This window comes from Hipposideros armiger, unplaced genomic scaffold (assembly GCF_001890085.2).
Source record: "Hipposideros armiger isolate ML-2016 unplaced genomic scaffold, ASM189008v1 scaffold_113, whole genome shotgun sequence".
NCBI lineage: Eukaryota > Metazoa > Chordata > Mammalia > Chiroptera > Hipposideridae > Hipposideros > Hipposideros armiger.
The window spans coordinates 707,512-722,460 of NW_017731463.1; the positions used below are offsets into that span (position 1 = coordinate 707,512).

General features: G+C 41.1%; 1 protein-coding gene across 3 annotated transcripts in view; it reads left to right on the forward strand.

The window, feature by feature from the left end:
• CHRM3 (cholinergic receptor muscarinic 3) overlaps positions 1–14,292 on the forward strand; it is a 307,699-nt gene extending 293,407 nt beyond the window's left edge. For all 3 annotated transcript variants that reach the window (XM_019647550.1, XM_019647551.1, XM_019647549.1), the window contains one exon: positions 11,025–14,292. In XM_019647550.1, the coding sequence (XP_019503095.1) occupies positions 11,044–12,816 (1,773 nt within the window). In that variant the 5' untranslated portion in view covers positions 11,025–11,043 and the 3' untranslated portion in view covers positions 12,817–14,292. The remainder of the gene's footprint in view (positions 1–11,024) is intronic.
• The last annotated feature ends 657 nt before the right edge of the window (positions 14,293–14,949 follow it).

A 14,949-nucleotide genomic window follows, 5' to 3' on the forward strand; every position in this document is an offset into this window, starting at 1 on the left:
TGAATACAAGTCACATTTGACTTCTGCAATTACAAGAGGTGCTCAAAGTGGTTACCATCAGCATCCAGACACTTCTGATTACAGAGAACTACCGCTTCAGCAACATTGATCAAAGGGCTAACATCTCTTAAAATGCGTATTTGGTTTTTGGCACCCCCATTATATATATCCAAATGGAATGATAGGGCCCCCCTCCCAGAACCCAGGAATGCTCTTGAAGGCGCTCCCATCACCCACCTATGGGACCAGGTCTGGTTTTGAACACCTTGCAAGAGTGCGGAGCCCGGAACACTTTGATAGCACCTCTCTGAATGTCCCACTAACCCCCACAGGCCCCAGCTCCCACCAGACAGGGCAGAAACCTGCTCTGGATCCCAGAGAGGAACTAGAAGAAGATAACTGTAGGTTATCTAAGCCTCTGCCCTTGTGACCCAGTGAACAGGGCAGCTGCCAGCCACCTCTGGGCACCAGATGGAAGGCTGTGAGGCACAGCTGTCCTTTGATCTTACGTCACCAATATTATCCGACTCATTTTTTCTCTCTGACCCTCTCATCATTTAGAATCAGCATCAGATTCCAAGCCCTTCTTGGTGACCATCACCAATATCTTCCCCTTTAAACTCTTCCCCATAGCCCTCTGGCTTGGAAAACTCTCTCTCTCTCTCTCTCTCTCTCTCTCTCTCTCTCTCTCTCTCTCTCTCTCTTTCTCATTTGGAACAGATTGAGCTAAAGTCCTCTGTGCCCATCACCCTCAATACTAATCATCTTTCCCATCTAAGACATCACTGCTAATATAGAATTTGCACACATCTTTCTATTCTTTTGTGATCATTTTAAATATATCAGGATTTACATAAAATATATACTGTTGCTGTATGTTTTATTGTTACTTAAGTCATATCATGTTGTATTCACCACTCCACAATTTATTTTTCTGACTCAACAATGTATTTTTAGAACTTTCTGTGTGTGTGTGTGTGTGTGTGTGTGTATATATATATATACATATATATATGTATATATATATGTATGTATATATATAACTTTTGTCTGCAGTATAGTATTCCCCTTTATGTATTACCACATTTTTTTATCCATAGCCCAACTGATGGTCTTTTAGTTTTCCTAATTTTTGTCATGACAATAAATGCTTCAGCAGACCGCCTTATGCATGTTTCCTTGTGTACATATGAATGCAAGAGTTTCTAGAGGACCGACACCCAGAAATTAAATTGCTGACTCATGGTATAATTGATACTGCTGAATCACATTTTTGTAGTATTCATATCAATTTTTGTAGTCTCAATAGTGGCATCCTTTTTATTTGCCTAATGTTTAGGCCAATACACCATTCCTTGTTGATCAAAACCCTTATCTCTAATGCTGTGTCTCCCAGAAAATTTAAAGTCTACTTTAAAAAAAGCAAAAATTGAGCATGGTCTGATTTCTTTCTCCCTGCATTTCTGCAGTCATAACCCAACCCTGAAGATATAAGAATTTGGAATTGGTGGAAGCGAGGCAACGTATCAATTAATACTTTTAAGTATTAGCCTACCACACCATAATGTTTCTTACCATCTCTATAACCCACAGAGCGTAGGTGGTAGTATTCCAGTTTGCTTGTTTGTTTTTATTGTGATAAGGACACTTAACATGAGATCTACCTTCCTAACAAAATTTTAAGTGTTGTTAACTATAGGCATGATATTATGCAGCACTTACTCATCTTTTGTAACTTTATACTCGTTGAATAGTAACTTCTCATTCCCTCTCCTCCCCTGTAGGCCCAGCAACCACTAATCTACTCTCTGCTTCTATGAGTTTTAGTTTAGATACCACATATCAGTGAATAATTTGTCCTTCTGTGATTTCACTTGCATAATGTCCTCAAGGCTCATCCATGGTGTGTACCACAGGATTCCCTTCTCTTTTTTAAGGCTGAATAGTATTCCATTATATGTACATGCCATGTCTTTTTTGTCCATTTCTCTAGGTATCCATAAATATTCATAGATATTTAGTTTGTTTCCCTATTTTGGCTATTGCGCATAGTGCTACAATGAACATGGAAGTGCTAATAGTTCTGCCAGATGCTGACTTCAGTTCTGCAGGACCATATGATAGTTCTATAATTTATATTTTGAGGTGCCTACAAATTTGTTTTCTGTAGTGGTTGCACCATTTTGCATTCTCCTTAACAGTATGCAGGGTTCCATTTCTCCAAATCCTCACCAACATTTGTTGTCTTTTGTTATTTTGGTAATAGCCATCCTAATAAGTATGAGATGATATCTCATTTTGGTTTTGATTTGCATTTCCCTGATGATTGGTGATGTTGAACTTCTTTTCATGTACCTGTAGACCATTTGTATGCCTTCTTCAAGGAAAGTCTATTCAAGTCCTTTGCCTATTTTTAATGCTTTGGGAATTTTTTTGGTTTTATTTTGGTTTTTATTTGTTTGTTTGTTTGTTTTGGTTTTGCTATTGAGTTGTAGAAGTATTTTATATATTTTGGAAATTAATTTCTAATTATATATATGGTTTGCAAATATTTTCTTCCATTAATTAGATTGCTTTTTCACTCTTGTTGATTTTTTCCTTTGCGGTACAGAAACTTTTTAATTTGATGTAGTCCCACTTGTCCATTTTTCCTTTTGTTTACTGTGCTTTTCGTGCCATATTCATGAAATCATTGCTAAGACCAATGACATGAAGCTTATTCTCTATGTTTTCTTCTAAGAGTTTTGTAATTTCATGTCTTATCTTTTCAAGTCTTTAACCTACTTGAGATTGAATTTTGTGTACGGTGTAAGCTAAGGGTCCAATCTCATTCCTTTGCATGTGGCTATCCAGTTTTTCCAACATATTTGTTCAAGAGACCGTCCTTTCCCCATTGTGTAGTCTTGGCACTCCTATCAAAGATCGGTTAACCGCATACACATTTCGGGCTCTCTGTCCAGTTACACTGGTCTATATGTCTGTCTGTCTTTTGGCCAGTGCTATAACGCCATACTCTTTTAATTACTGTAGCTTTGGAATATACTGTGAAATCTGGAGTGGTGATGCCTCTAGCTTTATTCTTCTTTCTCAAGATTGTTTTGGCTACTCAAGTCATTTTGTGGTTCCATGTAGGTAATATAGTCTTATAGATGAAGGGATATGCTTTTAGAGAAGTCAGGCAATTTGCCAAGTTCATGCTCTTTTTCTGCCAACCCAGAATTAAACCCAAGTCAGCCAGACTCTAAAGACCGTAGTTTCTCAACTATGTTTTACTGCTTTCCAATGAAAAGTTATTAATGATGAAAAGAGCATCATATTTATTAATAGAAGTGATATTAATGTGTATCAATGTCTGTGATTTCCTGGACACTTCTCCCTCATAGCTATAAGTCATAATGGATTTTAGTAATGTGTTGTGCTCTTAATTTCCACTTCCTATCCAAAAGGCTTTCTTTTGTTTAATGACATGTTTATCTACCAGATTCATGCCCTTCTTTTTGTTTTCACATATGAAAATATTAGAAGAAAACTTGAGTATAGTAATCTGGAGTGACTGCATGGTTATATTAACTATTAACTTATTAAGTATTGTCCCTTGGATGTGGTATAACATGGGTGAGCAAGTAACTACAGGACATTCTCCTTTAATGGTTCTTTTGTAACATTAAAATTTTGCTCAGTTTTGTAATCTATATCGATTATATGATGGACAGACACTAGAACATTTTAAAAATAAGAAAAAGCACATATCTGAAACTTCCAAGCAGTAAAAAAAAATAGAATTAATGTTGAATTATAAGAACAATGGCCACTGGTAGATGTGCCCACATATTCAGGTCAAACATCACCTGTCTGATAGTTTGTGACTCACAGGTTTTCTAATAATTAGTCAAGAAGCCCCTAGAGAGCAGGTGTACCAGAACAAGTAGCAAATGAATCCAACCTAGAGCTAGCCCAACCTGTAAGTGCCTTTCCTCAGCTTTGGATTCTTTTATATTCTGTCTTCCAACAAAGCATGATTGGACTGGGATATTATATGATTTACGGTGCTCTACATGCTCACAGGCTGAAATAAATTAAAGAGAAGAATTGATCTTCACCTTACTTCCAAAATTCCTACTTATATTCTTCACCAAGATTGAGCAAATCAAGTTGGCATTGAATTTGCACAAACACAATGTGATTATCCGAAGGAAGCAATTTCACATTGCCTAAAAAATTCTGTGCTTCTGAAAATTATTATATTCATCTCCCGTATCTCATCAAGGGGGTAAGTTCATGCAGGGTGGAGCCCTGACCTACTGAATTCAGTGGCGCCAATCATAGTGACCTAAAGCTAGCAGTGATTCAATGAGAAGTTTTCATGTTGATGGTGACAGATATGTTCATCAGGACGCTTTCAGTTGCAGGTGACAGTAACGCAGCTCAGGTAGCCCAGGCAACAAAGGAATTGTTTGGCTCACATAACTAGCAACGTCAAGGAGGAGGAGTTGACTTCAGCAGTGGCTAGTTCCAGGCTTCCGGGGACACTGTGTTCATGCTGTCTCTGTTCCCCACGTTCCCTCCCATTGCTCTCCTGTGGGATGTTTTTCCTCTGTGTTTGCTTGCCTCTCAGATTTTCCATATGGATATAAATAGAGTCACCAACACCTAGGAACAAAGAATTACCCTCTGTCTTTCCAGCATCCATATCAATTCCCCAAATTTACGCTCCCTGCTCCTATCTGAGTGTTGTTCAGGCCCGTTGCTGAAGCAGCAGAGTCAGAACCATGGGATTGATGCCCATCTACAAGTACATACTGTGGATGGCAGGCCATCTCCAAAAGAATGGCTGACAGGCACATAACAGACATTCACTGCATGATGTTGAGAAGAAAAAAAAAAACATGAAAGAGGACAGATGTGTCATCAGCCCAAAATAAAGCACTGTCTTTATTGGCCATTATATTTATGTATAATAAGATTAGCATGGCATAAGTGATGAACATAAGTCTGCAGAGCATGATGAATTCCATAGGACATGAGAGCAGAGACTTAGAGGAAGTTTTAAGGGTTATAAAAGGTGTCGTGGAAGGTTCTGTGAGATTCAGAGCACACTGGGTGGTATAGTGAGGAGGGGGAGTAGAAGGAAGGGGGTGAATGTAAAATGGGCTGTAACAAAACCCAAGGATCAGACAAGGAAACTTAGCTATGATGTCCAGGAAGCTTTGGAGTTGAATATGTTGAGAACATAAAAGCTTTTCAGAGAGTATATAAAAACTTAGCAAGGTCTTGGTGCAGGTAAAAGAGAAATATGTGAATAAGGGTGATAATAAACATTCTCTACTGTCATTCATTATTGCATTGAATTGAGTTCTGAGCCTCCTGGCAAACAAAGCAAAGTGAAATCATTGAATAAAAATAATAATAAAATAATAACAGCAAACACTACCTTTATGTAGCACATACTATTGGATTGTCGGAAAAGTCATGACATATTTTTATAACAAAAAACATAGAAAAATACGTCATGACTTTTCTGACAACCCAATATATGCCAGTCTGTGTTCTAAGTATGTACATAAAAAGATTTTGATGAGAAACAAACTTTCTTTGACTACTTACTATTGAATTCTAAATTGGAATTATCAATGAATTATTCCATTACACAGCATATTTCATTCCCATTTTTCAATAAGGAAATTAGGTAATGAGGTTAAATAATTCAATGAGGTTAACAATACCCAGGATTCCACCCCCAGGAAATGGTTAAACTGAGATTTGAACCTATGCCTTGCAATCTCCAAAGACTTCCTGCTACACCCTAAGGCCTTTCCAAAAGGCTCTGTGTGAACCTAACTACACTTCTTTGAGAGATACTCTGACATGCACTATCTGAAGCCTTGATTCAGAACTCTGGCCATGTATGTGTATATACATATTTGCATGTAACAGTTTACAGTTGAACACTTTTTTATCCAAGAGCATAAACACAACGTAAGTGTCCTCAATAGATTTCTTCTACAATTATCAAACATTGAATTCACAGAATGACGCTTTTTGAGGAAGGATTTACTAAATAACGTCCATGGTGGTTGGCGATGTGAGGATTTTGGACCAGTTGTATCTTAGATGTACAACCCTGGAAGTTCCCAGACAATGGAGTAGGTCCCAACCAAGGCTTTCTGTGACAGCATGGAGGCCATAATGGTGATACATTAATTATAATGATTCTTAGCTATTTATATATTTTGGTAGCAAGTGTTTGAAAGAACTAATTTTAGTTTTGCAATTATATGTGTGTGTGTGTGTGTGTGTGTGTGGTGTTAAAATATTTTTTTCATCAATGAAGTTAAGATATCTATATACTAGAGGACTTCCTGTCAAGAGGGCAGAATAGGTAAATGCTGTGTTTGCCTCATCCCATGACCATGTCAAAATTACAACTAAACTATAGAACAACTACCCTTGAAAGCCACCTGAAGACTAGCTAAACAGAAGAACTACAACTGAGGATAGAAAGAAGACACAATGAGACTGGTAGAAGGGGCTGAGACACAGAAGAAGCAGGTCTCACACCCACAGTGCATCAATTAAGTATCGAGAGGGATATCTCAACTGTGAAGGTTGTCCCCTGAGGAGCAAGTGGGTCTCAGGCCCACACCTGGCTCCCCAGCCTGGGGCACAGTGCCAGGAAGAAGAGTCCCTAAAACATCTGGCTGTGGACACCAGTGGGGATTGTGTCCAAGACAGAGGGCTGCTGGGCGCCTTGATGCTGCATGTCTCAAAGGGTCTGCAGACAGATTCACTTGCTCACAAAACCACTCGCTCTGGGCTCCAGCACAGAGGCAGCAGCTTCAAAAGGGCCAGGAGTATTCTGGGAGGAACTGAATTGACTAGCTTTAGGGCAACTGCTGGAGGGACAGCTCTCTCCTGGATGGAAGTGCTGGCAGGTGCCACTGAGCCCTCCCCCCACCCAGCCTGCAGGCACAGGCTGGCACCATATCTGAGCTATCCATTAGCCTAGCTAACACTGTTCACCTTCCTCTTGTGATTCTCTGTAACCCCTTCTAACCCAACACACACACCCAGCTCAGCCTGCGTCCAATGGCATATCCACACAAACAGCCTGCTCCGGCTTGCACTGCAGTCTTTCCTAAACTCTCTCAAAGGTCCACAAACCCCAAACAAGCAGTGGCTGACCTCGCCATGCCCGGTACCTCTTGTTAAGTGGCCTGAAGCCCAGCACAAGCAGCAGCGGGCATCAACCTGCGTTGTAGCTCCCTCAGGTGATCCCAAGCCTGGCATAAGCTGCAGTCAGTGTTGGCTTGGAATGTACCGTATTTCCCCATGTATAAGACGTACCCTTTTTCGAAAAATGTGGGGTCTAAAAACTGGGTGTGTTTTATACAGTGGTTGTAGATTTTTTTACTTGCATTTCCTGCCAGTGATGAGGAGTTGTATGAATTTTATGATGAATAACACTTGAGTTCAATAGCTTTATGTAATACATTTTTTTCAAATTTCGGGTCCCAGAATTAAAGTGTGTCTTACACATGGGGAAATACGGTAACTTCAACTAAGTGGCCACAAACCTGTCACAAGGGGCAGCTGGCCTCAGCTCAAATTGTGATGCCCACCAAAGGGTCCCAAGCCCAGCACTAATGGCAGCTAGTCTTAGTTTATAGCACAGCCATTCCTGAGTGCCTCCAAACCTAGCACAAGTCAGTCATCCACAGGTCACTTTCTAGCTGCCACCAAGTAGACCCAAGCTGGACACAAATGGCAAATGAACTTGGCCTGCACTGGAGTCTGTCCCAAGAGGCTCCAGAACCAATACATTGGTGGCCAGCTTCAGACCACAACAGAGCACCACTCAAACAGCTCCACGTATGACACACCAGAAGGGCAGGCTCACCTGGCACCAGAGCCTGCTAAAGTGACTTCCATTCTATGGGATCAGCCCCCACATAACACCTCTTCCACTGTAATCATGACCAGCCCTCAGAACCAGTCAGCCTGAGGGTCAGTCCCACCCACTGATGTGCCAACAGCAATCAAGGCTCAACTACAACAGGACAGCACACACAACCCACACAAGGGATACCCTTGGAATACCTAACTCAGGTAAACAGGGAGACTTCACCACAGGCTTCACAGGACACTTACTACATAGAGCCACCCTGCCAAGGCTGGGAGACATAGCAGGTCTACCTGTTACTTGGAAACAAACACAAAGAGGCAGCCAAAATGAGGAGACAAAAAAAAAATACATGTCCCAAATGAAAGAACAGGACAAAACTAAGTGACCTAAGTGAAATGAAGGCAAGCAATCAACAAGATACAGAGTTTAAAACACTGGTTATAAGGATGCTCAATTAACTTAGCAGAAAAATAGATGAACTCAGTGACAATTCAACCCAGAGATGGAAACCATAAAAAAAAAGAATAGTCATAAAGGAAGAATACAGTAACTGAAATGAAGAGTACATTAAAGGGAAACAACATCAAATTAGATAAAGCAGAGAATCAAATCAGCTATATGGAAGACAAGGTAACGGAAAGCACCCAATAAGGACAGCAAAAATAAAAAGGCATTTTAAAAAGTGAGGATAGTTTAAGGGGTCTCTGGGACAACATCAAGCATACCAACAGTTACTTCATAGGGATATCAGAAGGAGAAGAGAGAGAGCAAGGAATTGAAAACGTATTTGAAGAAATAATGAGTGAAAAGTTCCTTAACCTGGGGAAGGAAATAGATGTACAAGCGCAGGAAGTGCAGATGAAACAAGATGAACCCAAAGAAGCCCGAACCAAAACCTATCATAATTAAAATACCAAGATTAAATGAACTCAGTAAAGTGGCAGGATACAAAATTAATATTCAGAACTCAGTTTCATTTTTGTACACCAATAACGAACTATCAGAAAGAAAAATTAAGGAAACAATCCCATTTACACCTGCATCAAAAAATAAAATACCGGGCCAGCCGAGTGATGCGTTGGTTAAGAGTTGGCTTGCAACGCCAGCTCTCTGAGCAGCAGGGCCCCGGTTTGGATCCCACATTAGGGCCAGTGACACTGCCCTCTACAGCTAAGATGGTGAACAACAGCTCGACCTGGAGCTGGGCTGCCATGAGTCGCTGGCGACAGCGTAGACTGCAGTGGAGCTGCAGTGGGCTCCTGTAAACACAGTGAGTGTCTGGCAGCCAGCGTGAGTCGCCAAGAGCCGCCGTGAGCGGCCATCCAATAGCCAGTGACTGATCTGCCTCACCCAGGAAGAGTGCAATGATAATACCAACATGGGCCAGGAAAGAGATGTCGTCCACAACTAGACTGAGGAATAAAAGGACAGCAAATTGTCTATTCCCCTTCCTTGATTCCCCAACCCTGTTCCCTTCCCCCAATTCCCCAATAAAATCTTTAAAAATAAAATAAAATACCTAGTAATAAATTTAACCAAGGAGGTTAAAGACCTGTGCTCAGAAAATTACAAGACATTAAAGAAAAAAAATGAAGAAGATAGATACAAATAAATGGAAGGATATATTGTGCTCATGGATAGGAAGAATTAACATCATTAAAGCAATCTAAAGAAATTGCTATCAAAATACCAATGATATTTTTCACAGAACTAGAACAAATAATTCTAAAATTTATGTGGAACCACAAAAGACCCTGAATAACCCAGGCAATGTTAAAAATGAAGAACAAAGTTGGAGGTATCGCAATACCTGATATCAAGCTATTCTACAAAGCTATAGCAATCAAAACAGCATGGTACTGGCATAAAAACAGACACATATATCAATGGAACAGAATAGAGAGCCAGGAAATAAACCAACACCTATATGTTCATTAATCTATGACAAAGGAGGCAAGAATATACAATGTGGTAAAAACAGTCTCTTTAATAAATGGACAGATACATGCAAAAAAAATGAAACTAGACCACTTTCTTACACTGTGTATAAGAATAAATTCAAACTGGATTAAAGACTTAAATATAAGAACAAAAACCATAAAACTCCTAGAAGAAAACATAGGCAGTAAACTCTCTGACATTGCTTTTAGTAATATTTTTTTGGGTATCACTCCTTGGGCAAGGGAAACAAAAGAAAAAACAAACAAATGGTACTACATCAAACTAAAAAGGGTTTGCACAGCAAAACAAACCATCAACAAAACAAAAAGACAGTGTTCCAATTGGAACTATGTATGATGTCAGGTGGGTACTAGACTTATCAGGGTGATCACTTCCTAGGTTACATAAATGTCTAGTCACTATGCTGTAAACTAGTATAATATTGGATGTCAATTGTAATTGAAAAATAAACATTTTTTTAAGATATTATGTACTAGAAATGTTCAAACTGGTTTGGTCAATTCAGAACATTCTGGAAAAGGTTCTGCCTATTATCCAACATAAGACAGCTGCCTTGTATACTGTTACCATCCATTAAAAAGAACAAGTGTGTTACTTTTTCTATCTGTGTTTTGAAGAGATAATATAATATGAAGTGATTCCCAGTGATTTCCCTCCTCACTCCAGGCTGCTGTTCCTCATTCCAATGAAGCTTAAATGACTATATTGCCTTAAAGTCACTTATGTCTGAAGCCTGGCATACATAAATGCCCAGGTGGATAAAATGCAAATGAATAAGCCTAATGTATCGAGTAGCATGATGATAAAACTACACTGGCTAAGTATCATATAAGCATCTATTTTCTCTCTTTAAAATAAGAGAAGTGAGGAAGATTTTGTATGATAACAGCAATATGTGGAAATAGATGTGGTATATATTTAGAAAAAGGGCAAATGTTGGGGAAAGCACATTGTCCAGTGCATGCCACGAGCTAATTCGTGCTACCTTGAACAGATCAATCTCAGCCAGTCCTAGATGCCTCGCCTTTAAAATAAGAGGATGAATTTGATGTTTTGGCCTCCCTGAGATATAACATCTTATAAAGTACGCAATGCAAAGAATAAATCAAACGAAGGCAGACATTTCCCTAACTCCATCTTTTCTCTGTTTCCTCCCCAGACTATGCCAGAGAGTCACAATGACCTTGCACAATAACAACACAACCTCGCCTTTGTTCCCAAACATCAGCTCCTCCTGGATACATGGCTCCTCAGCTGCAGGGCTGCCCCCAGGAATCGTCACTCATTTTGGCAGCTACAACATTTCTCAAGCAGCTGGGGATTTCTCTTCTCCAAATGGCACGACCAGTGACCCTCTGGGAGGCCATACCATCTGGCAAGTGGTCTTCATTGCATTCTTAACGGGTGTCCTGGCCTTGGTGACCATCATCGGCAACATCCTGGTGATAGTGGCGTTCAAGGTCAACAAGCAGCTGAAGACTGTCAATAACTACTTCCTCTTAAGCCTGGCCTGTGCCGATCTGATTATTGGGGTCATTTCAATGAATCTGTTTACTACGTACATTATCATGAATCGATGGGCGTTAGGGAACTTGGCCTGTGACCTCTGGCTTTCCATTGACTACGTGGCTAGCAATGCCTCAGTCATGAATCTCCTGGTGATTAGCTTTGACAGGTACTTTTCCATCACGAGGCCACTCACCTACCGGGCCAAACGAACAACAAAACGAGCTGGCGTGATGATAGGCCTGGCTTGGGTCATCTCCTTCATCCTCTGGGCTCCCGCCATCTTGTTCTGGCAGTACTTTGTTGGGAAGAGAACTGTGCCCCCAGGGGAGTGTTTCATTCAGTTCCTCAGTGAGCCCACCATTACCTTTGGCACGGCCATCGCTGCCTTTTATATGCCTGTCACCATTATGACTATTTTATACTGGAGGATCTACAAGGAAACTGAAAAACGTACCAAAGAGCTGGCTGGGCTGCAAGCCTCTGGGACCGAAGCAGAGGCAGAAAGCTTCGTCCACCCCACAGGCAGTTCTCGAAGCTGCAGTAGCTACGAACTTCAACAGCAAAACATGAAACGATCAGCCAGGAGGAAGTATGGCCGCTGCCACTTCTGGTTCACAACCAAGAGCTGGAAGCCCAGTGCTGAGCAGATGGACCAAGACCAAAGCAGCAGTGACAGCTGGAATAACAATGACGTTGCTGCGTCTCTGGAAAACTCTGCATCCTCTGATGAGGAGGACATAGGCTCAGAGACAAGAGCCATCTATTCCATTGTGCTCAAGCTCCCGGGGCACAGCACCATTCTCAACTCCACCAAGCTACCCTCATCAGACAACCTGCAGGTACCCGACGAGGAACTGGGGACAGTGGACTTGGAGAGGAAAGCCAGCAAGCTGCAGGCCCAGGAGAGCATGGACGATGGAGGCAGTTTTCCAAAAAGCTTCTCCAAGCTGCCCATCCAATTAGAGTCGGCCGTGGACACAGCCAAGACCGCTGATGTCAACTCCTCGGTGGGCAAGACTATGGCCACGCTACCTCTGTCCTTCAAGGAAGCCACGCTGGCCAAGAGATTTGCTCTGAAGACCAGAAGTCAGATTACGAAGCGGAAACGGATGTCACTCATCAAGGAGAAGAAAGCAGCCCAGACCCTCAGCGCCATCTTGCTTGCCTTTATCATCACCTGGACCCCCTACAATATCATGGTTCTGGTGAACACCTTTTGTGACAGCTGCATACCCAAAACCTATTGGAATCTGGGCTACTGGCTGTGCTACATCAACAGCACCGTGAACCCTGTGTGCTATGCCCTGTGCAACAAAACATTCAGAACCACTTTCAAGATGCTGCTGCTGTGCCAGTGTGACAAAAGGAAGCGGCGCAAACAGCAGTACCAGCAAAGACAGTCCGTGATTTTTCACAAGCGTGTGCCCGAGCAGACCTTGTAGAATGAGGCTTTGTCAATTGCAGTGACCAAACGCACACATCAACCCACAAACCTTAGGCGGGACTAAGGTGAGGGTGGGATGATTTCTGGTGATGATAAAAATGTTCTCATCACCCAGATGTGAAAGAAGCTGCCTGTTTACTGATCCATTGGAGAATCCACTTTAATATAAAAGTCAAATACCAATTCAGCAAAAAAAAAAAAAGCATATTACTGAACATAAAGAAATTTATTCTGAAGTAGACTTTAAGCGTTTTTTTCTTAAAGAGGAAAAAAAAATGTTTCATAGCAATTATACGCCCAAAATTGACCTGCTTGTTCCTTTTTAATCCCCATTGGTTCTGGAATCTCAGCTAAGCATAACTAGCTGGCCCAGTTGCCATGTTCTTTACAAGGATCCCAAAAGTGTTGACCCACATCCCATGTGGCGCATGTCAGGATAGTGAATCTGCGGTTCTGAAACTATTTCATACGTTCCTAAGCTGAACTTCTTGTCCCAATAGAGCTTTTTGTCTTCTCTTTGCAATGTTGCTAAACTCTATTTGTGGGCTTGATTCTTGATTCCTGCAAAGTATTGTTCCATGCAGTTCAAGTTTCTTACAAATAAAAATATATAAGTGTATGTGTGTGTGTGTGTTACACACACATAGTGTATATAACATAGTGGGAATCACTGAACTGGCAAATTATTCCTGCAATATATGCTTTCAGTACTTTGGTAACTGAAGTTCTCTCGGATCCTAACACAACATAAAAGTGAAATAAACCCAGTGTAGTGTTTTGGAAACCGGGGCTGTTTTACACAAACCACCCTGGAGAACATGGAGCAGAGAGCAGCCAGGTGCTCCCAGCAGGTCTGTGCAGAGTGGACAGCCTTGTGATAAAGGTCAAGTGCCATGGCTTGACCAGACCCTGAGTGTAAGCTATGTCCTTGTTGATATCCTCAACAGAGCTAAATCAAATCAGGCTCCCTCTGAGCCAAAAAATGTACCAGATCCACATGTTTGGATGTAACCGTCCAATTCTGAATGTTTCCCAACAAAATTTCTGCTGTCTAAGCTGCTCACAACTCAATAATAGTGTCACGTTTGAATGTCATACACAGCAACATATATGGCAAAGCAAACAGACATTGTAAGGGGGGATGGAGGAGAACATGGTGTTCAATTTCTTGCTACCTGGCATCTTCTAAATGAAAAACTTGACACCTTTGTTACTTAGCTGTGGCCAGTGTTTCCTGGTCTTAGGAGCTTCACCCAGTAAGATGTGAAGCTCCGCAAGTCACATGTCCTCTAAAGAAACAAACACACTTTGAAAAGTAATGCTTCAAATTCATTTCTTTACATTTTGAAGAACTGATTTTTTTATTCTCTTGAACTGAACAAAATGCTAAATGTTCTATTTGGGGGATGGGAGGGGTACTGCTATTGCTGTCATTTTTGTTGCTGCTGTAATTGTTTGGGTCCCTTCTTTTCCTTTTGCTGGGGCTGTGTGGGGAGAGGGCGGGGCGGGCTGAGGAAGAATCTCACCTCTGTACAGGGCTCCGTGATGGCTGGAGCCAGGGTAGAAGCTGCTTTTGTATTCCGTGTGAGCTGGTGTTTACAGGTGACTTTGGCCACAGTGGATATGTACTCAGTGGTGTCTGTGTTTCTGAACTATTTAATTTCATGTTATGTTTATATGAAGAAATATTTATGCATACTTCACCAAGTGTCTATTTAATGTCGATAAATATTACTCTTCGGTTTTCAGCCGGGGTACCTTGAAAGTGATTCTTCAAGGTCCAACGAGTAGGGTATATTGAGCTTTCATGTGGCTAAGAAGAAGAAAAACGCCATTCTGTGGGCATCCGCAAGTCCCTAACTCTTTCTAGGTAATAAAAAGTCAACTGTAACTTCAACACAAATGTTTAAAATCACTCTTTACTTAAACCTGATGGGAGCTGAACAAAGCACCCTCCACCATTGTGGTTGAAACCACATGACAAGGGAAAAAACGTAAATCAGTGTAATTGAAAGAATTTTTTTGGGGGGGAGGGGCCACATTCAACCAAAGAACAAGAAAAACCAGAGACTCTTTTCTAATGTGTATAGCAAACTACAGAATGTTCTGTTACTCACCTGTGAAACATCCA